The 25,993-nt window shown below is 38.1% G+C and overlaps 1 protein-coding gene across 1 annotated transcript; it reads left to right on the top strand.

The window, feature by feature from the left end:
* Positions 1–484: 484 nt before the first annotated feature.
* Positions 485–14,218, top strand: NMBR (neuromedin B receptor). The gene is made up of 3 exons (XM_014854921.3): positions 485–1,335; positions 9,320–9,668; positions 12,134–14,218. The coding sequence occupies exons 1-3, from the start codon at positions 914–916 to the stop codon at positions 12,533–12,535; spliced, it is 1,173 nt and encodes a 390-aa protein (XP_014710407.1). The 5' UTR covers positions 485–913; the 3' UTR covers positions 12,536–14,218.
* Positions 14,219–25,993: the final 11,775 nt, after the last annotated feature.

The raw sequence follows: 25,993 nt of genomic DNA, 5'->3' as shown, positions 1-25,993 counted from the left end.
TTAATCTTAGATGATACAAGGCGGAATGACAGTGGTTCTTTTAGGGGATAGTGGTTAGATTGTAGGTTCTGAATTGTGGTTAGATTGAGCTGTACACTTAAGAATTGTGTACTTTGTGCACACTATATTTCAATAAAATATAAGTTTAAGACTAACATGCCAGCTGCAGGAAAGAGTTTCCATATCTGGGGTGAGAAAAGTGGATCGAGGTAGAAGAGTGGGGAGGGAGTTCTATTCATTTCCTTCATCCTTTGTCACCTGTTCTCTTTCCTAAATTCAGTGATACAGCCATCACTCGCCAGCACCGCCACCCAATCCTCAGAGGTTCACAAAACTTCTTGTCTGGGGCTCCTCCCGCTGGAGGCGGGTAAGGATGGATGTATATAGGGACGCAGTGTGAGAGAGAGGACTCAGATCCCCTCCAATTCCACACAAGACAACAAGAGCTGCATGAAACACGAGCAAAGCTGTGGGACGAGGGAAGTGCCAGCCGCCCCATGCTGCTTCCAGGTGTTTCAGCAGGCGTTCGCTGGACAGCGCCAGGATGACTTCCTCCCCTCCCAGCGAACGGTCGGGCAGGAGGGCAATTCTCTGCTAACTACAACCAAGAACAAACCACTGGAGACTGGAACAAAGACGCAACTGCTTTGCCTTTTTATTTTATTTTATTTTTAATTCGGAGGCAGCAGGAGCCCATGTGTCCCTTCTAGGAGTGAAGCCCCGGGGCGTGTGGACAGACAGACTTCCCTCCGGGCTCTGTCCTCCCCGGGACGCGGCGGTGTGGCTCATCCCCCGCGGGCAGTAAACTTGTGCCGGCGGGAGGGAGGTCGATGAAGCCCGAGTCCTGCGCCTTGTACTTTTCAGACCACCTGGGCGCATTAAAACTCCAGCGGACTCTCCTGGAAAGGAGACCATGCCCCCCAAGTCTCTTTCCAACCTCTCCCAGACAGCGGGAGCGAATCAGAGCAGCTTCATCCCCGGGGTGTCCGAAGGGGATTTCCTGCAGGTCCCGGACCGGACCACCGCTGAACTGGTGCTCCGCTGTGTGATCCCGTCCCTCTACCTGCTCATCATCTCGGTGGGCTTGCTGGGCAACATCGTGCTGGTGAAGATCTTCATCACCAACAGCGCCATGAGGAGCGTCCCCAACATCTTCATCTCTAACCTGGCCGCCGGGGACGTGCTGCTGCTGCTCACCTGCGTCCCGGTGGACGCGTCCCGCTACTTCTTCGACGAGTGGATGTTCGGCAAGGTGGGCTGCAAGCTGATTCCGGTCATCCAGCTCACCTCCGTGGGGGTGTCCGTGTTCACGCTCACCGCCCTCAGCGCCGACAGGTAAGGGCACAGGGAGGGGTGAGGCGACCTGGAAACGCGGTGCAGAGGGGCGGGAGACCTGGAGCGCACCTGGGGCGAGGCGGGAGAAAGGAGCGGCTGGGAGAGGGAGGGACAGAGTCCATCTGGGAGTTAGGGAGTAAAAAGGAATTAAAGTGGACTGAGATGTGAAGCTTGAAAAGATATGAGAAAATTATTACTTTTAAAATCATTAAAATTGCATTAGTTTGAAAGTAGTTTTAATATTGCGTATCCTATTCTTCCCCCACCCCTCCACACACTTTGGGAATCTTTGGTATCTATTTCATAGAGATGCTATAGAATTAATGTACAAAAGCGCAGCTATCTTGTGGAAGCTTTTTGTGTTTGCCTAAAACCTTAGAAGGGCACTTCCCTTACTCAGTGGTTTAATAACCTGACTTGATATTAGGTGTCATATAAACAAAGTGTCATATAAACAAAGTGAGGTACATAATTTACCCAAAGTCACCCATTTTTACAGGACTGTGGCTTTAGAGATACTCTTACACAAACTTAATATTAGGGAAATGTTTGATTTTGATTTTTTTCCAAATAAGGGAAGCATCATTTACACTTATTACCCAAATTCTGCTGTTTATTTGAAGTAAAAACAACTAGAATAGTAAATGTTCTTCAGACAGATGACTTCACACATCCTTTTTGTTTTAATGCCTCAAGTGATAGGTTTTTTTTTTTTTCATGAACAAGTAGGTACCAAATTTCAGTTATCTGTGTTTTACAGTGCTGTAAAAATACACCTTTGATATCAAATCTGCTTTCCACATATTTTAAGGTTGGGAAGTATCCATTATTCTATCTTGCAGATCAACTAATTCAACTGTGCCATTTTCCAGGTGAAGATATTGAGGCCCAGGGGATATAAGTCTCCTTGCAGAGCTCAGAGGAGAATCCAGGCCTGCTGACTTGGTCCAGTGCCCCTACGCCAGGCCCTCTCTAATCATGGTTTCGGGGATTTAAGCAGAAGGGGTGTCTGGATGGGGCTTGAGGCAAAATGTCCAATTAGGCATCCTTGCATGGAGCCTGGTCTAATTCCCTTAGGGTTAGGGGGTTGACTTAAGCTATTTAGATAAAGAATTTAACTTGGATGATTAAGGTTGTGTTCACTTTCCTCCTTTTAATTTACGTATTAAATTTTTAATGAAAAGTGAGTCCATTTGAATTTCCTGGTATTTGCAATAATGCCCTTAAATCACTTTGGCATTCAAGAGTTAATGTGCATTGAAGCAAAGACAATATTCAGTGGAGAGTTGAGAGCCATTATCTTTTTAAACCGAATACTGTTGACTTTGTAGTTTGTGTAAGAGTCTCTCTAAAGCCACAATACTGCAAAAATGGGTGACTGTGGGTAAATTATGTACCTCACTTTGTTTATATGACACCATTTCTATTATCTTTTAAAAAGTTTTTTTTTAATTCCATAATTAAAACATGAATTTTTAGCTGCTCTTCTTTATGGGGCAGATTTTAATTAGAAAGTTAAAATTCTACTTAATGATTAGAATAAAACAATGAATAGCTAAAATTGCTATCATGTGCTTTCATTTTTAAAAGGTAATATTAGTAGCAATTCCCAGGGCTTGAGTTTATTTCACACTACTTTGCTCTATCTATTGTCATGGAGGCACACAGGTAAATTGGCTCTGATCAAGGTCAGAAGAAATGTTATTTCTCATGCATTTACTGATTTTTTTGCTCTTACACATATCATGTACTTTGTAAATACAGCATAGATACTTTAACAATAAGGATAAATAAAGGTGAGTTGCCTCTTCTACTTGGTCCAGAGGCTGTGCTTGCCCATCAAGGTGTGTTTTGGAAATGTAAGTTAAGGAACTGGAATCAGTGGTGATAAAATTACATAATACATTTCAATATTCACTTAAAATGATTTGGAGATGTTTTGTTGTACATTGTCTACACTTCTATTTTTCTTCCAGAACGTAGTAATCAAGTGTTGATAAGTCCTTGATCACACTTTATCTCACCAAATGTTTTGCTTTCTCATAGATTTGGAAACAAGTACAAGACTAGTTGCACTTAGCACTGTGTGAACTTTTCTGTGAGTTTGTTATCCTCACAACACTATGAAGAAGGTACTATTATCATTTCCGTTTTAAACTGAAGAAATGTAAGGCTTGAAATTCAGCCACAATTTCCTGACCTCACAGGAAGGAGTCAGGATTTGAAGCCAGCTCAAAGCCTGGCTTCTTCACCGTTAAGCCACATCTTTACTTTCCCAAGTATACGAAATCTTTAATGGTGTTTCTTATTTAATGGCAGACTGAAAAGTGAAATTTAAAACAAAGAACTCAAGAGTGAAAAAAGAAAAATGACTATAAAAGCCAATTCATCAGATTCAATAGAATGAAAGCAAGTCATAAAATGTAACTGCAAAATAAAAGAAACACTTGAATTCAAAATTAAGTGGTAGTTGTAACAATAGGGGGGAAAAACCCTGTTATTGTAATTTTCAAACAATAAATTCAGTTGTTTGTTAAACCAAATATTCTATTTCCACGAGATGGCCTAAGTGTCTTTGTCTAAGAAAATAAAGGTAGAGAATTTAGAAATAGAGATCACGGTAATGTAGAAATAGGAAGATAATTAGATTTTGGAAAGCTTATCCCAATGTGAAGTGGAGACTTAGTGTTATATATCATTGATGACAGCATTGCTGGATGACATCAGCAGAGACTGAAATAAAATATACGATATCTATGAATCTTCTTTGAGGTATAAATCGCCTCATGTGATATGGCCAAAGGATGATATGGGTGATACTTTTTGGTACTTGTGATTATTAATCCTTGACTTGCAAATTCTTTCAAGGAGCTTCAGCTGGTACATCCTTAGGGAGAATCATTTGTGTCCACAGTAGATGTGGCTCAGAGGCGGATCATAACCAGAATCGGGGGAGGAGACACAGTGCATGATCTGAAATGGTGATACGGGTGATCTCAGTTTAATTTTATCTTGATGAATTTTTTTGTCACTATTTTGAAAATAGACTTCTTTTTGCTTGCTCACATTAAATTGTTGCTTAAAGGTATTTGCGTATTCTCTTTCTAACAATTTTACACACACACATCTCTCCCCCACCCCGTTGGGACATGTGTGTTGTGATACCAGGTAGGGGGAGCCCCACAGGCCACACTTTGCTTATGGTTGTCTGTGTAGATATCTCCCTCGCTGTCTATTCCAGTAGCTGCATTTCCAAACTTAGAATACTATTTCTTTGATTCTTGAAGATTGTCTGGTGTCTCGAAGTCCATAATTAAAATGCAAATAACTTGTAGGAATGGGGTTCTCCTTTTTCCTTTATAGGAAACAATTTCCATAGATTCCTAGTGCTAAACTATAAACTTTATAATTTTATATATTTACAAATGTAAAGCTAGGTATCAATTCATTATTCTGTTTTTATTGTAATTGCTAACCGAAATGCATTTATAAGTTAAATTTTAAAAATCTATAAAACAATAAAATGAAATTGATATTAATTTAATGTATCAGATTATGTTCTTTTTCTGATACTGCATCTTCAATGTTGGATTGAATTCAAAAATAACATTGTACCAAATCTGACTAATGTGCTAATGTATTAGTAATTTCAAGCTTTCCATCACTAGTTAGGGCAATCAGATTTAATTCCATAACTGAGCTAGTTCTCTTAGGTATGAGCTTGGAGTCTTTAACATTATTTGGATGTTATACCGATGCAAACAGTTATTCTCTCAGCATTCTTCTTTGTGGAAGCATTGAGATACATCAGATGTAGGCCTTAGGTCAACACTCCCCGGCCCTTGTGAAGCTTTCCATCAGTCTTCGTGCAGGGGTGGGAGGGAGCGCCGTTGTCTGTTTGCTGGTTTTTCGTGAAAACTCTTGATTGAAGTTCAGGTCCTGATTAGCGGGCTGGCCCTCGCTGGAGACACTTTCTTCTCTGGTGCACAGCTCTGGACACTGCGCTGAGAAGCCCTTGCCTTTCAGTGGGTGCTGAGATTGGTGCTCTTCGGAGAGTTCAGGCTGGCCGTACATATTTAAGAGAATAGTCCACACTCCCCCTCAACAGAACTCATGTCACCAGAGCGATGACTTATTTATTTTTAATTTGTTCCAAAAGATTTAAGGAAGCTTAAAACTAGAGATACAAAAAACATGCAACAGGAACAAAAACGGGAGGAAATCCAGGTTTAGGGAAAATAAAAGTTGAAGAATATAAGGCAATCCATACTTTCACAAAGTGTGAGTCATATGTTTGAGAGTTTTCTAGCTGCCGAGGCAGAAAGGAAAATTTGCTTTCCCTGACAACTGCTCAGTTGTTATTTTTATATAGCCGTAGAAACAGAGCAAATTGTGACGTGCACTTAATTTGTTAGTTTTAATGAGGATTTATATGGTTTTTTTTGTTAAAAGCTGTTATATTTGACTCCAATAATATCCAATACCCAATAATCAGATATCTTTTACTCATTAGTCTCAATACTTCCAGCTTATTTCCCTTTCTCTTCTCCTCAGAAGGATAATCTCAAACATTGAATTAGAGAGGTGCTGTATAATTCTCACAATGTTCATATTCATAATTTGTATATTACTTTATTTATTTATTACCTTAGTATTATTTTTTACTTCTAAAGATGATTCATATACCTTTGTCTGAAACCTTTGGGACACACTATAAATAAGCAGGGGATGCACGAGACAGGGGTTTATGGCATCTGGATGCTAGTCCTACATCTGTTATGTCCAAATGTTCTAGTTGGAGAAAATGATAAAACAGTACAAAACACATGCCCATAAGGCAGAATTTTCCTCATTTGCAAAACAGGAATAATGTCTTCTACTGTAGACCTGAGGTAGCGTTGATAGGATCTTATTAGCTCCCTCTCTGAGTATCGAGCAGAGAGAGACCCAAAGAGGAGAAGGACGCTGGTAATTGGTGAGGCAATCAGATGCGCAGCTCAGTGCTCTGGTGCTCTGCCTGTCGCACTCTTCCCTGTTACCACATCTGAGACAAATATCTCATCTAGTAATTTATACTGGTTCTATTTTGGCCACTTCTCGGTGGAACAAAGATACTCCACGATGTAGCTCTCATTCTTTTGCCTGTAGTGATGCATTTAAGTAGGGGGCCATCTGTCCAGGCTGAGCCGTAGGGGCAGACAGGGAAGTTCAACACTTTCCTTTTTGTTAGTTGTCGCCAGCAGTACGGTTCCTATTTGTGTCTTCCAAAAACAAAACAATTTACCTTTGACCTTCCAATTGCTGATTCCTCAGGAGGGTTGAACAATTTCCCCAAGTCTTTAATCATTTTAATTGCATTTTAATTTTCTCATTCTCAACAAGTTCTTACTAAGAATTTTTTAGTGAATCCTTATTTAATTGTTTATTTATTGAATTTCTAGAAAAATTGCTCCTAATATGAGGTGTAGATGATTCTCTTCTGGAAAAGTTGATCAGATATTTAGTACAAGATAAATAGTTATATGCTATCTTTGTATATTTGCATTCATTATTATTTTTACTTTTCAGTCAATGTGTAGGATTTAAATAATATTTTATATAAGCTGTAGATTATTTCAGCTCTTCGGAGAACCTCACTCACATCCCAAATATACTGACGTCCTGGTATTTCAAAGTTCACTTGTTTATTTTCTATACAAAAGGACACATGTCTTCATTAAATTTCCTTTTTTAAAAACTTTGGTTTTTTTGTTCCTTTATTCTCATGTGTCCACATGACTAAGGTTATTTTCAGTTTCAATCCATGCTCCAAAATGATGACCCAATTTAACATTGCTAGCTTCAAACTTAATGAACTATTTCTTATCTGTTAACTGTCAGAAACTAGGCATGGAAGTGGAGAGCAAAATTAGCCTATTGCAGAATTAATGAAGATGATCTGTCTGCCTTTTGCAGTCTTTCCCCAGTTCCTTTAACCGTAGTCTGGCTAATTCCAACCTGTTGTCTTCATCAACATGGCTTGTCATTGTTATTCTCCTTCACAAGAAATGCTCATGTGTCATTTAAGTCATACACTTCAATAGGTTAAAAGCAAAGTGATCTTTTTGGGGGTAAAGAGCAAATAGAATTGTTGACTCCTGTGTAATCGAATCCAGTATTTATTAACCTTTCCAAACGGACATCCCACTTATTACATTATTTTTTAAAGTTATTTATAGTTTTAGACATTCTATTGTACAATGATGCATAAATGCTTTCGAATGATAGATTTAGTAATTTTATTCGGAATAAGTTTTACTGCTATATCAATACTGTTAAAACATGATGTGACATATCGTAAAGGGAAGGCATCTGATTCTGCAAACACTGAACTTTCGGATTCCAGATACTCCACTACTGAATGTGTGTCCATTGCACTAGACAACCTCACAGGAAGCTTGTGCGTTTCTGAAAAGGGGTTTCTAAACTTGGCTTATATTCAGAATCACTTGAAAAATCTTAGTAAAATGCAGAATCTCACGTTTTACATCCTAGAGACTCTGCACTGGTAAGTCTTGGGGAGAAAGCTAACACTCTTTTCCTTTTCTCAGTTCTCCAGGTGATTCTGAATATTGATCCAGCTTGGGCGTCAGTAGACTAAGCTGTGTCTCCATCTCTCACCTCTACTCTCACCTCAACGTAACATCCCACTACCACCCCACTCTACCAAATCTGCTCTAACTAGTGATCTCCTTGTTGCTCAGAACACATTTCCTTGTTAGTACAACAAACATTTACTGAGAACCTACTATGGGTTAGGCATTGTGTCATACACTTTAGAAGCAACAGTGAGCAAGACACAGGCTCTGGGTTCAAGGAGCTTTTTTCTTTACTGTTAGGGAGCATTTTAATTACTATAGCTTTGTAGTATAGTTTGCAATCAGGAAGTATTGTACCTCAGCTTTGTTCTTTCTCAAGATTGCTTTGACTATTCGAGGTCTTTTGTGGTTCCATGCAAATTTTAGGATTCTTTGTTCTAGTTCTGTGAAAAATACCATTGGTATTTTAATAGGGATTACATTGAATCTGATGATGAAAAGTTTTGAAAGAAGTTTTCAGTGTATATTTCTTTCACCTTCCTGGTTAAATTTATTCCTAGGTATTTTATGCTTTTTCTTGTAGTTGTAAATGGGATTATTTTCTGAATTTCTTTTGTAGTATGTCAATTTAGAAAAACCTTATGAGAGAGGTAAGCAAACTACTGCAATTTGGGAAATGGCAATTTAAGTATTTTCCTCTCTCTTCCTGTCTTCTGTGCTAATAAATAGTGGAATGACTTGCAGACAGAAAGACACCAGGGATAGTAGGTAACCCATTCTCTACAAAACAGTCAGAGAACAATGGAGTGTTGACACCTCTGTCTTCGCAATTGTCAACTGAGGAAAAAATCGCTACAATTTAAACAGCAGATATTTATTTGGGCAACTAGAATTGCAATTCAGGAGACACGGATTCAGGTAGAAATCCAAAAATGTGTTCGGCTAGGGAGTAAAAGTCAGGGGCTTTTAAAGACAAGGAAGGGAGGTTTGTACTAAAAAGAATTTTAATTGGAGCTGGAGGCAGAGAGCTAGTCTTGGCTAAATGTTGGTTGACTGTGGATTCTGTTTTCAGAAAGTCCACAGTTCTTGGTCTTTGTGACCAGGATGGCAGTCCTCCTGCTGACTTCTCAAACAATTGCTTGTAAAACAACTGCTGTTTTGGCCCAGTCCGGGGTTCAAGGCAGCAAATCAGTTTCTCTGGAAGGGCAGCTCTGACTCCGTTTTTAAATGACTCCACTGTAGTTAATTTCGGCACAAGTAAGATTTCTCTCCTTCTCTCCCTTTCTTTCTCCCTCCCTTCTTACACCCTTCCTTCCTCTCTCTCTCCACTCCTTCTCTCCCTCTCTCTCTCTTTTCCTTACCTTTTCTTTCTTAAGAGAGTGATTTGAGACACATTGCTTTCACAGGTACAGAGCCATTGTAAACCCCATGGACATCCAGACATCAGGGGCAGTGCTGTGGACCTGTGTGAAGGCTGTGGCCATCTGGGTCATCTCCGTGCTGTTGGCGGTTCCTGAAGCTGTGTTTTCTGAAGTGGCACACATTGGTAGCTTGGAAAATGGCAGCTTCACAGCGTGTATACCCTACCCTCAGACGGATGAATTACATCCAAAGATTCATTCAGTGCTCATCTTCTTGGTCTATTTCCTCATACCACTTACTATTATTAGCATTTACTATTATCATATTGCAAAGACTTTAATCAAAAGTGCACATAATCTTCCTGGAGAATACAACGAACATACCAAAAAACAGGTAAGCTTGGTAAGTGTGTGTTGGGGTGCACTGATCAGATGTAGTAACTACAATTTAGTCTTCTATTTTATGGGTTCTCAATACGAGGAATGATCAGAACAGAGTCAGAGGGCACTGGCACATGCACTAGCCTCAACTGGAAGAGATCTCTCTAGTATATGGCCATGTCATAGCTCCGTGAAGGCCCATGGAGCTCCTGCTTATCTGCCATCTGAGCCTGGGGTTATTAGAATTTAACATCTTTGAAGGCTTTTCTTTATGTGCAAATGTTTATGCAAAGAACCACATAATAAACCAGAAATTTTTCACATTTTAAGTATAAATCTATTTAATTATCGTCTCTTCTTCTATTAGCCCGATAAGGATGACAGGAAGTCTGGGAGAAGGATGCACAGGAAAGGGCTATGGGACACTGCCTGGCATCTGGGGATGGGGTTTGGGTAGGGTGCCAGAATGAGAGGCTCTGGGAACAGAGTGCAGCAGGACAGTAGTGAAAGTGATCAGATGTGTGCTGGTGCTGAAGTCCTACTTGGACTAACTCAACTTTTTAGCTTTTCCTATAAAGATTATCTACTCGTTTAAAAATTACAACATGCACCTTACATACTCTTTCTTCCTTAAAAATCATACAGTATTAATTTAAGGTAAAACCAACTGTGTTATTCCACAAAGAGATGGAAATACTGTACTTATGGGACACAGTTTTTGGTTGTCCATTTGTGCACTCCTAGTGAGGGACTTCTTCCAGAGGGTTGTGACAGTACAGGAAGTTTATGGGTGTCTGGTCCCCAATTTGAATGAAAACAAGTTGAATCGCAAATCATTAAAATTTGCTCGGCTCTAGGTGGAGGTGCAGGCTGCGGCTTTGGGCATGTTAGCAACAGCACAATTTGGCAAAGTTTTCTTGTGTGGAAGGTCACCTCTATTTATTGATAACCATCCTCATCAGAGATCCACATCTGCTTTAAAGGCTTGAAAGGTCAACCAATCATTAAAGTAATTGTTAGACAAATTAATAGATTTATTATCTAAATATCTAGCATCACTGAAGCAAAAATTTCTAGGTCCTGGGCTCATAATCTTTTATTCAGAGCCCTGTGATCCAACTGGTATCTCAATTTGGGTATTTGAGTTTTTGCCTTGTTTTCTAGAGTTGAGTTCCTCTTACCTTCCCCATATCCACTTTTTTTAAAATGGCCTTTGTTCTGCCTTGTTTTTGTGAATTTCCCTATTGGGACTTATAAACTCTGCCTGGGTAACTGGGCTTGACACCCGCTGAGAAGTAATCTCAACATCAACAGCCTGTCTGTGCATATGAATCTCCAAGTACAGATTGCCGTGAAATTCTTGCACCCATGTTCCACCCGCTAGGGCAGGCACTGCTCAATAATGTAAAGTTCACATCTGCCTCTTTAGTATAGCCAGGTTGCCTAACTGATGCCACCCGGCTACATCTGGAGGACCACATTCTGCATCCTGAGCCACACTCCTCTTTACCTGCACCCTCGTTTGCTGTCACCACTCACTGCTACTCCCCAGTGGCAGATCTGTGTCAATTCTGAACTTTTCCAGTCTTCTTTGCCATATCCTAGTTGACTACTAACAGCTTTAGCTCAGAAAATATCAGGTTGCCTTCTCTCAATACCTTTTGATACATTGTATTTTCATATTCATATTGCCTTATTTAAATATTTAAACAAATTAGCAACTATGAGCTAAACTTTGGACTCTAGATGTTCGAAAATGATTTTTGCATTAAAAACAACTATGGTCCAGTATTTGAATTTCATTATCACATTCCTGAAGATTTTCCTTTAAAACAGTAAACACAGTATGTAAATTTATGAAAAGAAAGAAAAAGTATTTTTATTTTTAAAGGTAACCTAACGTAGTAATGTTTATAGGATTGACAATTATGTCAGACGTTTTAGATTTATGCAAGTCAGGACTTTAAATCTCAAGTTTTTTTGTGTGCATGTGTGGAGTAAGGGTTAAAAAAGTCATGCCCTATTTCAACAGATCATTTTTCCCATTTAAAATACTCTGACTTAAAAAAAAAATCTAAGCTCGAATATGTTCTATGGTCATTAATTCAGGGGATTTAATACAAACAAATGAGTTATATTTATAGTGAACACAATAAGACTTTGAGCAAAAGGAAAATAGTTAAAAATAAGACAGAATTTTTAAGATCATAATTGTAACATGAAGACGTAGTAATTTATTAATGATGTATCATCTAGTCTGTATAAGCTGTCAAATATTTTTAAATGAAAATAGTGTAGTGAACAAAATAGGCCTCTTCCAACTGTTAAAATCATCACTTTGTTGAGGAAAATAGTTTTTGTACTTTTGGATGCATTTGCACGCGATGATAAGTTTTACTGGTTTTGTACCGTGGTATTTTGCATGTGGCTGGCTCCAGACTCATGCTAACCAATGGGACAATGTCCTTGTATCTGCAGATGGAAACACGGAAACGCCTGGCTAAAATTGTGCTGGTCTTTGTGGGCTGCTTTGTCTTCTGTTGGTTTCCAAATCACGTCCTCTACATGTATAGGTCTTTCAACTATAATGAGATTGACCCATCTCTAGGCCACATGATTGTCACTTTAGTTGCCCGGGTTCTGAGCTTTTGCAATTCTTGTGTCAATCCATTTGCTCTTTATCTGCTCAGTGAAAGCTTCAGGAGGCATTTCAATAGCCAGCTCTGTTGCGGGAGGACATCCTATCCGGAGAGATCAACCAGCTATGTGCTCAGCTCTTCTGCAGTGCGTATGACATCTCTGAAAAGCAACGTTAAGAATGTGGTGACCAATTCTGTTTCACTAAATGGACACAGCATGAAGCAGGAAATGGCACTGTGATTTTGCCATTCAACTCACTACCTGGAAAGAACTTACTCACCTTTCTGTCTCTACTGAGCAGAACAGAAGTAAACAATTTTCTCATGCTTACTATTACTCAGCTAATTCGTAGACGATTTCATGACTGACTCAGAAAAGACAAGGCAAACATACCTAGAGTTTTTCTCTGAACAGGACTTTCTGTTAAAAAATATACGTTGTTCACATTAAAAGTGATTCAAAAGGCAATTCTATATGTGTATAAATCAATATGGCTTCTGGATTTCAGCTGTTGCTAGAGCCACCTCTAGCATTTTTATCTTAAATTTGTTTTATCTTGAAGCAGGTAATAAATTCCTATATTGACTCAGTGATTCAGTGAAGGTAATATTCAGACTTCTATTATTTAAAATACAAGTCATATTTTCCTGGTGAATTTATGATAACTAGTGCATGTATATATCTCTTTTGTTTGAATAAAATAATAGAAAATTCAAAAGGTGAAGCTTAAGCACAAGTCAATAATATTTATTGTGATCCTTTGAGTGATTGGTCATAATTTATAGAAATAGCTTGTGTCTGTAACTTCTAAGTATGTGATTAAAAGATATGATGGCATTTGTATTGTTCATAGTAAAATAGACATTGTGTGATTTACATTATTAATGTAAAAAAGGTATATCCTATGTCCCAAATTGTGAAACTGTGACTCAGAAATTGGCATGGCTATCTTTACATACATTGCTAAGTCTCTGATATTTGGATGATTCTGTATAGATACGACAAGATTTGTGCACTTCTGGTGAGTTCACCATTTGCTCATCTTCTCTCGCCACAGCCACCTGAAGAGAGTCTGGAATCTCATTCAGGCCAGTGTACTCTGCAGAGTATTTCAGTTTCCTCTGAAGAAGTGTCTTGGATTTTTTTTTTTTTTTTTGGCCAAAATGCAAACATGGTCTTGATTATATTTTAAAACCTATCCCTTCATAAGCTGGTATCAGTAAGTCTAACATTTGGATGAATATATTCTGTACTATTTTTCTTTCTAAATTTGCTGAGCAGAAAATTCTGTTAATACACCAAGATCTTTCTTAAACACCCCTAACCCATACCATTTAAGATGTGAAATACTCAATAATATATAGCAATGGGAAAAATAAACACAAGCAGATTGCTTATGATAGTTGATAATAATGATAATGCACACTAATCGAGTGTTTTCTGTGTTCTGGCTTTACGTAGATTCTCTAATTTAACCCCAATAGGATCCCTGAGGTGAAAGAGAGGGATTCAGTTTTGGTGGGGTATGAAGTTACACAATTTGGGGGATGTCTCTATTAAAAACTATACAACTTTGCAAATTTTACCAGAATATATGATCATAAGAACACATTGCCAGGCCCACTGAACTATCTCCTGCTATTGTCTTTATTTTACAGATTAGGGATATGAGGCTCAGAAATACCAAGAAACTTAAAGAGGATTACACAACCCTGTGGGAAAAGTGAGATTTAAAACAGGCTACCACACCACAGCGCGTGCACCCACTATTCCACCACCACTCAGGCGTGGCTTTTTTCTGTCTTGAATAATTTTTCTTAACCTTTGGGAAAGTTGTAGATCCACTCATCAGAAAGGTGCAAAATATCACACACAAGTTTTATACTGACTCTAGGTATTTTATAAATCTTTTAAGGCTCATCCATTAACACGTGAAGAATCAAGGGTAATCCTTAGTTAATGCAGATTCTTTCTCCTTGCTGGGTGTTAAGAGGATGGTAGAAATATATATACATGAAAGATTGCAAAATGTGCGCATCTTTATTTTACAAGATCCTTTTAGCTCCATATATATATATATATATATATATATGAAACTATATATAAGTATATATGAAGCTAAGGGGAACATCTTAACTATAAAGTCCTGATAATTTAGAGTTTAAAAAAATAACACTGTTACATAAACTATTATCTAATTTGTCTTTTAGGAATGAAAAACATTTATTCAGGAAATATTTTAGAAAATTTCCATTTACACATATATTGTTAAAAATGTTTTTCTGTAATGACACTAATGGAGTAATAAAAGCACCTCAAATTTCATTTTTCTCTTTTAAGAAAAGAATTTTAACAATAGCCACATATCTGATTATATAATATTATCAATATTATCAAAGTTTTGACTGCATCTTAAAATTTCCTTTCTGGTTGCTGTTAATCCTGAAAGTCATACTCTGTCTTAATGCCGAGCTCTGCCTTTTTTTTTTTTTTTGAAATTGAATTTATTTACTTATTTCTTTTTAAAGATTTTGTTTTTTCCTTTTTCTCCCCAAAGCCCCAGTACATAGTTGTATATTCTTCGTTGTGGGTCCTTCTAGTTGTGGCATGCGGGACGCCGCCTCAGCGTGGTCTGATGAGCAGTGCCATGTCCGCGCCCAGGATTCAAACCAACGAAACACTGGGCCGCCTGCAGCGGAGCGCACGAACTTAACCACTCGGCCACGGGGCCAGCCCCGGGCTCTGCCTTTTAAAGACTTGGGAAATACCTATAGCTCCATTCATAAATTAAGCAGGTTGAGGATTATCTGTGCAAAGCTTTTTTGAATTTGGTTGGTGCATTCTACTGCTGAGTTATAATCCTAATTCACTCATTAACTGTAATTGTTTCTCATTTTCAAAAAGTCCTGTGGGAGTTGGCTCAGTGGTGTAGTGGTTAACTTCCTGCACTGCATGTCAGGGCCCCGGGGATCATGGGTTCGGATCCCTGGCTCGGACCCACACATCACTCATCAAGCCATGCTGCGGTCGTGTCTCACTTACAAAATAGAGGAAGATTGGCACAGATGTTAGCTCAGGGACAATTTCCCTCAAGCAAAAAGAGGAAGATTGGCAACTGGTGTTAGGGCAGGGACAATCTTCCTCACCAAAAAAAAAAACAAAAGAAAAGAAAAACAGTCCTGTGAATTGCAGCATTTCCTCAAATATTTCCTTCTTTGGAATAGATACTCAAGAGGTAATATATTAGTATACATTCTATGTGTAGTATGATGAGGGTAAATATTTAATATTTGCTTTTATCATATACCTTCTGAGTCAAACAAACTTTATGTTTTACACACACGTAAGTACACACACACCTGTGAGACTGGGTTCATATCAGAAGTAGAGCTTAAAATTTGGCATTGATTGGATTTTAAGTGTTTAGTTTGTATATACGTGTTCCACATATTTATTTTTGATATTTAGCTTTATTCTGGGCATTTGAAGATTTCATTGGTCTTATTATCAAAGAATGAAGTTTAAAGAAACAAAACCCAAATTCATCTTTGAAATCAAACTACAGAAGCAAATCAAACTAGTTATGTGTATTAGCCAGAAGTAGAACAAACTCCTAACTCCAAATCTGTTATAACAAACAAAGTGAAATAGACCCCTAAAAAGGTAATTGATATCCCAATTTATAGAATTCCATCTAGTCGCATCTTAATTCAAGGAAATATTAAAGAAAACCTTTGTTTAACATGGTAATATCTGCCAAATTGAGGAAAGTTTCACCAAATTATTGTTATTACTATTTTTTTTTTTTTTTTGAGGAAGATTAGTCCTGAGCTAACTGCTGCCAATCCTCCTCTTTCTGCTGAGGAACACTGGCCCTGAGCTCACATCCATGCCCATCTTCCTCTACTTTATATGTGGGACGCCTACCACAGCATTGCTTGCCAAGTAGTGCCACGTCCACACTCAGGATCCGAACAGGGGAACCCTGGGCTACCGAAGTGGAACATGCAAACTTAACCGCTGTGCCACCGGGCCGGCCCCAGAAATTATTATTTTTCATGTAGATATAGGATATGTTCTTTTCTGTTAACCTCTTTAAACCAGGCATAGTTCAAAAGAGCTGCAAAATGATAAGATTCTTGGACTGCTGGGGACCAGAGGATGCTCCCTGTTCATTGTCTTGTCTGTAAAATGGGTTCACAATATTGTAAGGGTGAAATTAGGTCACACATGTAAAGTACCCACATGGTGCCTGGCACACTAGTAAGTGTTAATAAAGGTAGCTTCTATCCTCCTGTTTTAGAGTTATCTTTCCTCATGTAGTAAAATAGTAATAAGCTTTATTAAGCATTTACTACATGCCAGATCCTGTGCTAATTCCTGTCCAGAATGTCTCACGTCAGCTTCTAAGGCAGGTGTTATTCATCATCACCCAGGTCTAGGGATGAGGACCCTGGGGGTCAATAGCAGATGAGGTAAGGATGGGAGAGCTTGATGTTGACCTCTTGTCTATCTGACTTTAAATTCATATATTGTATCTATAGCCAACACTCCAGGAATCTGGACCTCAGATAGTTTGCTGGAAGGTAGAAACAGGCACGTCAACATTTTCCTCCCTGGAATGTGGAGGTTACCTGACGATAGAGGACAGAAAAGAGTGGGTCTCTGTGTTTACCTCTGCCGTTCCAGGGTGAGAATAATTGTGTAAATTCTGGGTCACCCAAGTGAATACCTTTATAAAAATAAATTTCATATACAGAAATATAGGACCATAATTGCTGTCTTCAATTTCTTTCCCTACTTTGTACATGCTATATAAAAAAGGAGGAAGAGAAATAATAAAAATTAATGGAACTTTTTTAGGTGTCAAAACACATTTTATTTGGCTATTTGCTCGTCGAACATGTCTTAAATGTTCATACAATTCTATGGAGCTGTAAAATGGTTAATGGATTTTGAACAAGTATAATTTTTCCATTTACTAATACTTTGGTACTGGCTTCATTGCATACACAAGAAATATTTCCTCCAAGTTTCTGAGAACTGAAATGTTGCAACCATTAAACTTTTCTTAAAATAGCATAAGCATGTGTATTTCAACTTCAAACAAATTAATATTTGTGCACTTTTTCCTTAGACTTGTTCAAAACAAGGGGGCAGGGTGTGAGTAAGTATGGTCAGTTTTGGTGCAGAAAGCCACATTTGTAAAGTTATAAAAAAATAACAAGAAGAGTGCTACAGAAAGTCTGGTTATAACCACATCATTAATGATTATTAGAGGAAACATTACTTATATACTGTGGTTACACATTTTACACAATTTCATTTTCTAAATTATTTTACAAGTTATTCCAGGAGCTCTGTTTTTTCCATATGATATATCTTATTAAATTTTCAGACAGGAAATTTTCCTATATACAGAGCCAAGTCTTAAACTGTGGTGGGCAATTTGTGTTTGAAGTAGTGTACAACAAAATTTAACCAAGATTTTGTTTCTGGGAACTAACTTTCCTCTTGGGCAATAAACAGATAATAATTATCCCTTATTCCTCATAGTAGAAAAATAATATAAATTTAACCCACTTGTGGACCTAAAACGTATTTAACGAACTATATAATGATACTGAGAACTATTTGAAATGGGAAGCCTGTAGTCACCAGAGGTATTTCGGCATTGTAGGTAATCAAATCTGAAAAGCAAGTATTTGAAGGTCCAAACTGTTGTTTTCATATACTGCAAAAATTTAATTGGGAAACATGAGTCTATGTCTAAGACTTCTAATTTTCTGCTGAATATTAGAAATAACATATTTGTTTTGAATGTGTAGTATTCTGCCTAAATCTTCAAGCCAAAAAGTAAGCCTTCAGGGGTGTGATCCATCTTTCACCATTTTGCACACATTTATTTATGTGTACGTATAAAAGAAAGGAGAGTATGTAAACGTGAGAGCGCAGAAGTAGAAGAAAAAATCTGACAAACCATTTTCATATGATCCTGTTGTCTCCGTTAGACTTATTCATCCACTTGAGTTCACGGTTTTCAATGGGTAACGCTTCTCCATGGCAAAGAGGAAGAGTTTGGTCAAATAACTCTACGCTATCTTGCAGATACTTAATAAAATTCAACAGCAAATTGGATTTAGTGCACACTTCTAACTTATTTTAAAAACACAAATTTATACAAATAGCAAGTTAGCAAGAACAGTGTTATTTCTGCTTATGTGTTCAATCAAATAAATCTCTTGGAATCAACAAGGCCCATAAAAAAGTGCACGCTGGATCCCAGATGTGGTTGGTCTGCCTGCATTAGTTTTGTGTTTCAGCCTAAATTTTAATAAGCTGTCTGGAGTATTTAAAAATTAGAACTTGTTTCTCTTCTCTAGGCAGTTTGCCAAGAAGCGTATTAAAGAAATGTATCACTGTTTGAATAAACTGACCTGGCATGTCCCACTGCGAGGGACAGGAGGACAAGTTTTCTTTAGGATAATTTATGAGTGAATTAAATAAAATAAAAAATAAAGATAAATGTTTTAACACTTTTAATGCTTTTTAGTCCCTCATTTAATATTAACTTCAGCTTTAGAACACCATATTGGCTTCTTTTTAATTAATAAGATACTATTTAATAAAATCAAGGTAGACAAGTGACATATTTGAATACAAAAATCACCAAGTTCTAGAGTCAATTCCTACAACCTTCTTAGAACACTATTTTGGTGTCAAGCAGAGAAAATTCTATTTAAATTATCTCATAGGTATATCCTTTATTTTACTAACATTTTCTTAAATCACTCAAAATCTAAATATCACTCTAGGGGCCGGCCGGGTGGCGCAGCAGTTAAGTGCACACGTTCCACTTCTCGGTGGTCTGGGGTTTGCTGGTTCGGATCCAGGTGCCGACATGGCACCGCTTGGCAAAAAAGCCATGCTGTGGTAGGCATACCACATATAAAGTAGAGGAAGATGGGCATGGATGTTAGCCCAGGGCCAGTCTTCCTCAGCAAAAAGAGGAGGATTGGCAGCAGTTAGCTCAGGGCTAATCTTCCTTAAAAAGAAAAAAAATCACTCTAAATGTAATTTTCTGTTAAAGCAATTATATTACTTTTTAGTGAAAACCAGCATCATGCTAAATACTTGTGAGAACTATTTTATTTGCCCCTCTGCAATAATTCAAAATATCAAACTAGCAATAAATCGTAGATAACCCAATTTCACTACCCTCAAGACCTCTTCTCTTTTGCTTAGCTTCAAATATAAAGAATATTTTTCTTTTATTGCAAAAAGATGAGGTTTTTGAAGTTTACAAAATTGTGTATATTCCAATTTAGTGACAGTTCATTTTCTTCCAGAATTATTCAGGGCATTAGTGTGATTGTCTCAACCGGATTCTGCCATTTAGATTTCCAAGGTGCAAATTACAGCAATTTACCTATGACCTTGAAGCTCTTCTTTTCTTTTGTTTTTCATGTTGATAGTGGTGGATGAAAGCCGACTTGAAGCATTCCTCAGGAAAAATAGTATTATAAATAATGATCAAATCATATTGTGATTGTTGGAGTTTTACAAACTTACCCAATCAAAAAATGGTTTCTGCTGCTATGAATTAGTACTCATTCTGATGCGGGGTCGGTGAGCCGAGGAGTCGAAAGAAAGATTTCTTAGACTCTCAAGATCTGGCAGTAGTGCTCTTTTATTTAGAGAATAGTGTGGAATAGCATGGGGACAGGACCCATGGGCAGTCGGAGCTTCTGCTGCTGCCGCTGCTTCTGCTGCCCCCGCTGGCATGGGGACAGAGCCCATGGGCAGGCAGAGCTGGTGCGTGGGGACAGGACCCACGGGCAGTCAGAGCTCCTGTTGCTGCCGCTGCTGCTGCTGCTGCCCCGAACTGAGGGTTGGGGCCAATATTTAAGGCATAGGTGTGTGTGAGTTATCTCTTTATTAGTGCCCGTTTGGTCTGGCCTTTTGGTGGTCCCACAAATCAAACCGGATTGAGTAAATGGCAGAAGTCACCGCTCAAATATTATCCTCGGCTAAAGACAAAGGAGGATTTTGGGGTTGGGGGTCAGTTACATGAGGTTGCCAAACAGTCTTCAAAGATAAGGCCATCCCCCCTTCCTCCTGGCTCAGAGAGGGAGGCATCTTCACAGATAGAGGTTTCCCTTAGAAATGTAAATGTTTTCCCAACAAGGGGCAAACAAATTCCAGAGAGGGAGGCATGAAGATTTCCTTTACAAATGCAATTGCCTCTGATCAAAGAGCAAACAAATTCCACTCCTTGGAGCCTGCTTCTTATCTGTAGTTTTAAAAGTAACCAGCCTTAAAATCCTCATCATAAACTGTTTTAAAATTAAGCAGCCTAAAAATCCCCATCAATTCTATCTTTTGAAACCTTAAAGGATTAGATGTCATGAGTAAGGGATTTGATGGCAGTTTTCTTTAAACTCCTGAGTTTTGATTTGGTAAGACACAGATTGTGGGGATGCGCAGAGTTGGGGAATTAATAATTTCAGTTGATATACTAGTATGGATATTCCCTCTGATTTTAAAAGGATAAGGAATTTAATTCAAGTTAAATTTGAATCAGTTCTAGCATTTTTTTTCCTTTCCCTCTCAGAATCTATAACATTATTGCATAAATATTCTTTTTTCTGGATTTATTTTGAATGTTGTGCCTTTCAGTGAGTGAATTTTCACTGATAGACTAGTCAGGGGTCGTTGATCGCAATTATTCTCTCTCTTTAAAGCATGTGTGATTACTTTTTATATCCCTTGATTGAATAAACAAAAGAAGTCAGTGTGTAATGAATAAATTTATCTTTTTCTTGTAATAACATTAGTTCATAAAACTCAATTTTGGGGGGTATTATCTAAGACAAAACACACAAAAAAAGAATGGCTAGAATTTATAGTTGCTTACAAAGAGGAGAAAGTCATATGTCAGAAACTTGAAATCTATGAGGATTACAGAGAAATGAAATAAAGCTGAGGTCACTCTTTTCAGACACAAATATTTTGATTGAAGAAAACTTGGGACTGATTTCGATTTCATAATCTAAGAAAACAGAAAATCTTGCTCTGTTAGTATACTTGTTGAGAGATTTTACTCCAACGTTCAATATGTGAGAAGCCCCTTCTGCTTTTCTAGTTTAATTGGCTGATTTATCATGATGTTTGGTAAAAATATGAATTACTTGTACAGTTTTCTGTTACTATAACTGTCTTCTGTAATGATTAAAACTACTGTTAAAGAAGTATTTCTTGGTACATACTCTTCAGAACTGCACTATGGAATTTAATGTATATTATTATCTCAATCTCTCCTAATAGAAAGACTGAAAAAGTGGTCATAAATGAAAGAGTGTCTTAACTCAAATTTTAATAAGATAGTGAATTGCAAAGTGAGAGATGGGTCTGGAAGCTTGAAGCAAAAATTGATGCATTTGATTGATCTTTAAAGGATATTTTTCACTCCTTTTTGCACACGTATTTTATGGTTGGATAGCATTCTCATCCACCAGAAACTTACAAACCAAAAGTATTTAGACAGAGTCCCCAACATCTGGTCAAAACTAAAACATCCACACAATCATCTTACTGTTTCTTATTTCGTGTTGAGATGAAATATCTGAATGATGATGTCAATCTTTCATCTTGTCTCAATATTTTAGTGTTGATACAGCTTAAATTCTCACGTTAGATCCTAGTGGCTAGGTTAACTACAAATAAATTATCTTATTAGTCTAGTACTCGTATGCTTTCCTTAGATTGAGGTAGTTCTCTCAAAGTATAAGAAATAAATATTTTTCTTAATGTTTCTGCCTAATTTTTAATCATGATGAAAGAAAAATAATGAATACATAATTTCTTGTCTAAACAATTGAGAATTCTGTCCTGAGCTCTTAGGAATAATAATAATAACAATTGCAAATAATGTTCAGGGAAAGCCTTTGTGGATCTGCTTGTTAAATATAGAAGGTAGGTGACAATAACAAGGACAAATACAGTCATGCGCCACATACGACGTTTCAGTCAACAATGGACCACATATACAACAATGGTGGTCCCATGAGATTAGTAACATATAGCCTAGGTGTGTAGTAGGCTGCAGTATCCAGGTTTGTGTAAGTGCACTCTACGATGTTTACACAATAATAAATCGCCTAACGATGCATTTCTCAGAATGTGTCCCCGTTGTTAAGTGACACATGACCGTACAGCAAAGGAATTGCCTTCTTACATGTAATTTCTTCTGAAAAGGCAGAAACTGGCATTTTTTTGTTTTGTTTTAGTTAAAAATCATGGAGTAAGACAACAGTCAGAAATATAGTTAATGGAAGCTTATAAGCTTATTTTACTGAGTATATTTATCAGGGAAACAGTCAAAATGTCTTATATGATAGCTTTTATGTATTTCAAAGAGCATTCTCCTGCATAAGTATAGACTATTAGCCATCCTTAATGCATTCTTTTATGAAGGTTCCAGAAAACTTTAAAAACTGCTCTTTATCATTGCAGTCAAAGAATTATTTCATAAAAACAAAACAAGGGGCATTGTTTCCTCTTTTAATTTGTGGTAAAGTCTTTAAAGAGGAACCTAAGACTTAACGTGGAATCAGCCAACTAAACCAGAGATGGGGTGGGCATGGGTTTGATTTGGAAGTGGCAGTCAGAAGTTGGTGCATTAAGGAGAGACTCGTAGAAGGGGACCCATCAGTCATTCCTAAGACAGCAGAGGTGGGGATGAACTCTTTTTGGTAGAGTAGGTATGTTTAGGATCAAATACAGAATGATTTAAAGTGCCAAAGCTATCCTGAAATATGTTACAGTATCCTGGGCTGAACAGTCTAACTCTTTGGGAGTAAGAGAAGGAAGATTTCCACTCAAAAGCGAGAAAATAAAAGAGGAGAAAAGGGGAGGGATTGTTGAGTGACTGTAAGGCTGATTTTCAAGTTTTAGCTCGCAGGCTGATTTGTCCAAGAGCAACGGACACAGATGCTTGAAGGGCCCTGAAGAGGGCTGCACCTTTGGGCCATATGCAAATCTCGTTGTCTATGTGGACATCCGCCCTGTATATTTCAAAGTCATCCCAAAGTTAATGTGTCTGCAGCTAATTCATCATCGCCAGACTTGATTCCTCTTTCTTCCACATTTTGGTAAATGTCATGCCTTCTACTCTTTACTGAAGGAAAATAAACCCAGGAATGTCATCCTTCTTTCTCTGCCTCTCCACATCCAACGCTTCAACAAGTCCTGCTGATTCTATTTCCAAAGTACATCTTCAGTCTTTCACTCTCTCTCCATTTTGACTGTTACCACATACTCTAAGCAACCATCTTTTCTGCCTAGATTAATGCAATAAGCTCTTCACTAATCTCCCTGTTTTCAGTCTGGTCCCAAATTAAATCCATTCTCTACACTGGAAACAGAAACCATGATAAACTTGTTAATTCATGTCCTTCCTTTGCTTTCCAATACACTTAGAATGAAATAAAACTACTTGCTTAAGCTACATAATCTGGCCCTGACTACCTTTCCAAATTCATTTCCTACTGAGCTCACTGAGCTTCAGCCTCATTGGCCTCTTTTTTGTTCCTCCAGCACACAGACAGTTTCCCACTTCAACGCCTTTGCACTTGTGCCTGTGTCCAGAACTCTCTTTTCAGATATTCACGTGGCTGACTCTTTCTTGCAGAGAGAGTCTTCATGATCAAACAATCTATAGTACCCACTTTCAAATCATTCTACGGTATTTCCTTGTCCTGATTTATTTGCCTATAGCACTTATCTTGTTTCTTTCTTTACTTACTTTTATGGTCTTTCACCTTCATCTTAAAAGTTCTATAAGAGCAGGCACTTGTCTGTGTTGATATGACTATATTCCCAAGGCTTAAAACAGCTCCTGGAATGTGGTTTAATGTAGTTGATGCTCACCAAATAACTGTAGACTGAATAAATGAAGAGTTGAATGGTGCTAGGCTGGGAGATACAGAGCGCACCTAGAGATGGAGAATGGAAGCATTTTGTGCAATGCCTCAAGGACTCTCCTGCACCCTTCTTTCTTACTGAACTAAACGGAAACACTTCTTTTGAAAAGGAATTAGAAGATAATTTTCCAACTCTATGAAGTTTTGGGTTCATCATTATCTTACACCCTGCCTATATCTTCTGCATTACTATAGAGCAATAAACACAAAATTCCCCATGTCAGTTGCCTACAGAATTTTACAGATTTGTATCTTTGGCCTTCTGAAGCTTGGAGTTTCTTACAAAATATCCTTTGAATATCTTTCAGGAGAAATGCCAAAGGCATAAAAGCAAAACTAAAACCTATGATCCACATGAGATGCCCAGGCCTTTAGATTTGCCTTATTCTTTTTTTTTTTTTTTGAGGAAGATTAGCCCTGAGCTAACATCTGCCACCAATCCTCCTCTTTTGCTGAGGAAAACTGGCCCTGCACTAACATCTGTGCTCATCTTCCTCTACTTTATATGTGGGAAGTCTGCCACAGCATGGCTTGACAAGTGGTATGTAGCTGTGTGCCTGGGGTCCAAACCAGCAAACTCGGGCCACTGAAGTTGAATGTGTGAACTTAACCACTGTGCCACCTGGCTGGCCCCTAGATTTGCCTTATTGTTAAATGCCCTATAATTTGAAGTGAGAAGAAGTCTCATAGCTGGTCATCAGGACACAACTTTTTGGGCACCCTGAGAATCCTTCTTGCAGTTTAAAGCAGCCACTTTATGATGTGGGACCATGGCTCTACCATAGCTGGAAGATAATCCACTGACTTCCATTATATCCATACAAAAACTTCCTTCTCTTTTTAGGGGCATATAACTAAAAACTTACTGTATTGTGTTCTGTTTGATGAGAAAAATGAAAAAAAGAGTCACCGTGTAACATAATCTTAGGTGATATTCTTAATACTTTAAATAGTACAGATAAATTAGTTTTCTAAGATAACTTGGAAAATTTATGAAATACCTGTCAAATATTTTTCAATTTAAATGCTTACAGTTGCATATAGTTGGTTGATTAGCATACAAAGCCTAGAGACTTTAGGTCAGCTGTGGGCATTTGCTTTTGTGAGTATCTGCTTTTCTTTTTTTTCTTTTTTTTATTTTTCAAACATTGGCACCTGAGCTAACAGCTGTGGCCAATCTTTTTTTTTTTTTCTGCTTTATCTCCCCAAATCCCCCCTGGTACATAGTTGTATATCTTAGTTGCAGGTCCTTCTAGTTGTGGCATGTGGGACGCCGCCTCAACGTGGCCTGACGAGCGGTGCCATGTCCGGGCCTAGGATCCGAACTGGCAAAACCCTGGGCCGCCGCAGTGGAGCACGGGAACTTAACCACTCAGCCACAGGGCCTGCCCCAGAGTGAAGTTTTTGTTGTGATTGTTGTTTGTTTTGTTTTTACTAATGATAAAAATACTGATGTCAATGCCCTCCAACCAAAGGCCACCAGGAATAAAGCCATAGTTGAGTGAGTTGAATTTTTGCTTCTTGCCCGTAAGATGATGAATGCACATCATGGGGACCCAGGGGGTAGGTATCTCAGTAAGAAGGTGTTAGAGAGGACTTAGTATAGGATTTCAGCTGTGTTAGTAATTTGGGGGGAGGATTTAAGAAAACAGGACTTGGCTCTGATAGCATGTTATCAGGATGCGAGGGAAATTCTATGGAGGAATATCATAAT

Source organism: Equus asinus, chromosome 1, assembly GCF_041296235.1.
Source record: "Equus asinus isolate D_3611 breed Donkey chromosome 1, EquAss-T2T_v2, whole genome shotgun sequence".
NCBI lineage: Eukaryota > Metazoa > Chordata > Mammalia > Perissodactyla > Equidae > Equus > Equus asinus.
Note: the sequence above shows the minus strand (reverse complement) of the source record. Positions and strands in the feature narration are given on the sequence as shown.

What these genes read in the sequence shown, in the direction of transcription:
- NMBR (XM_014854921.3), top strand. Translation starts at nt 914, where the DNA reads ATGCCCCCCAAGTCTCTTTCCAACCTCTCCCAGACAGCGGGAGCGAAT. An exon ending in ACCGCCCTCAGCGCCGACAG is followed by an intron (nt 1,336 to 9,319) that starts GTAAGGGCACAG and finishes TTGCTTTCACAG; the next exon opens with GTACAGAGCCATTGTAAACC. An exon ending in ACGAACATACCAAAAAACAG is followed by an intron (nt 9,669 to 12,133) that starts GTAAGCTTGGTA and finishes TTGTATCTGCAG; the next exon opens with ATGGAAACACGGAAACGCCT.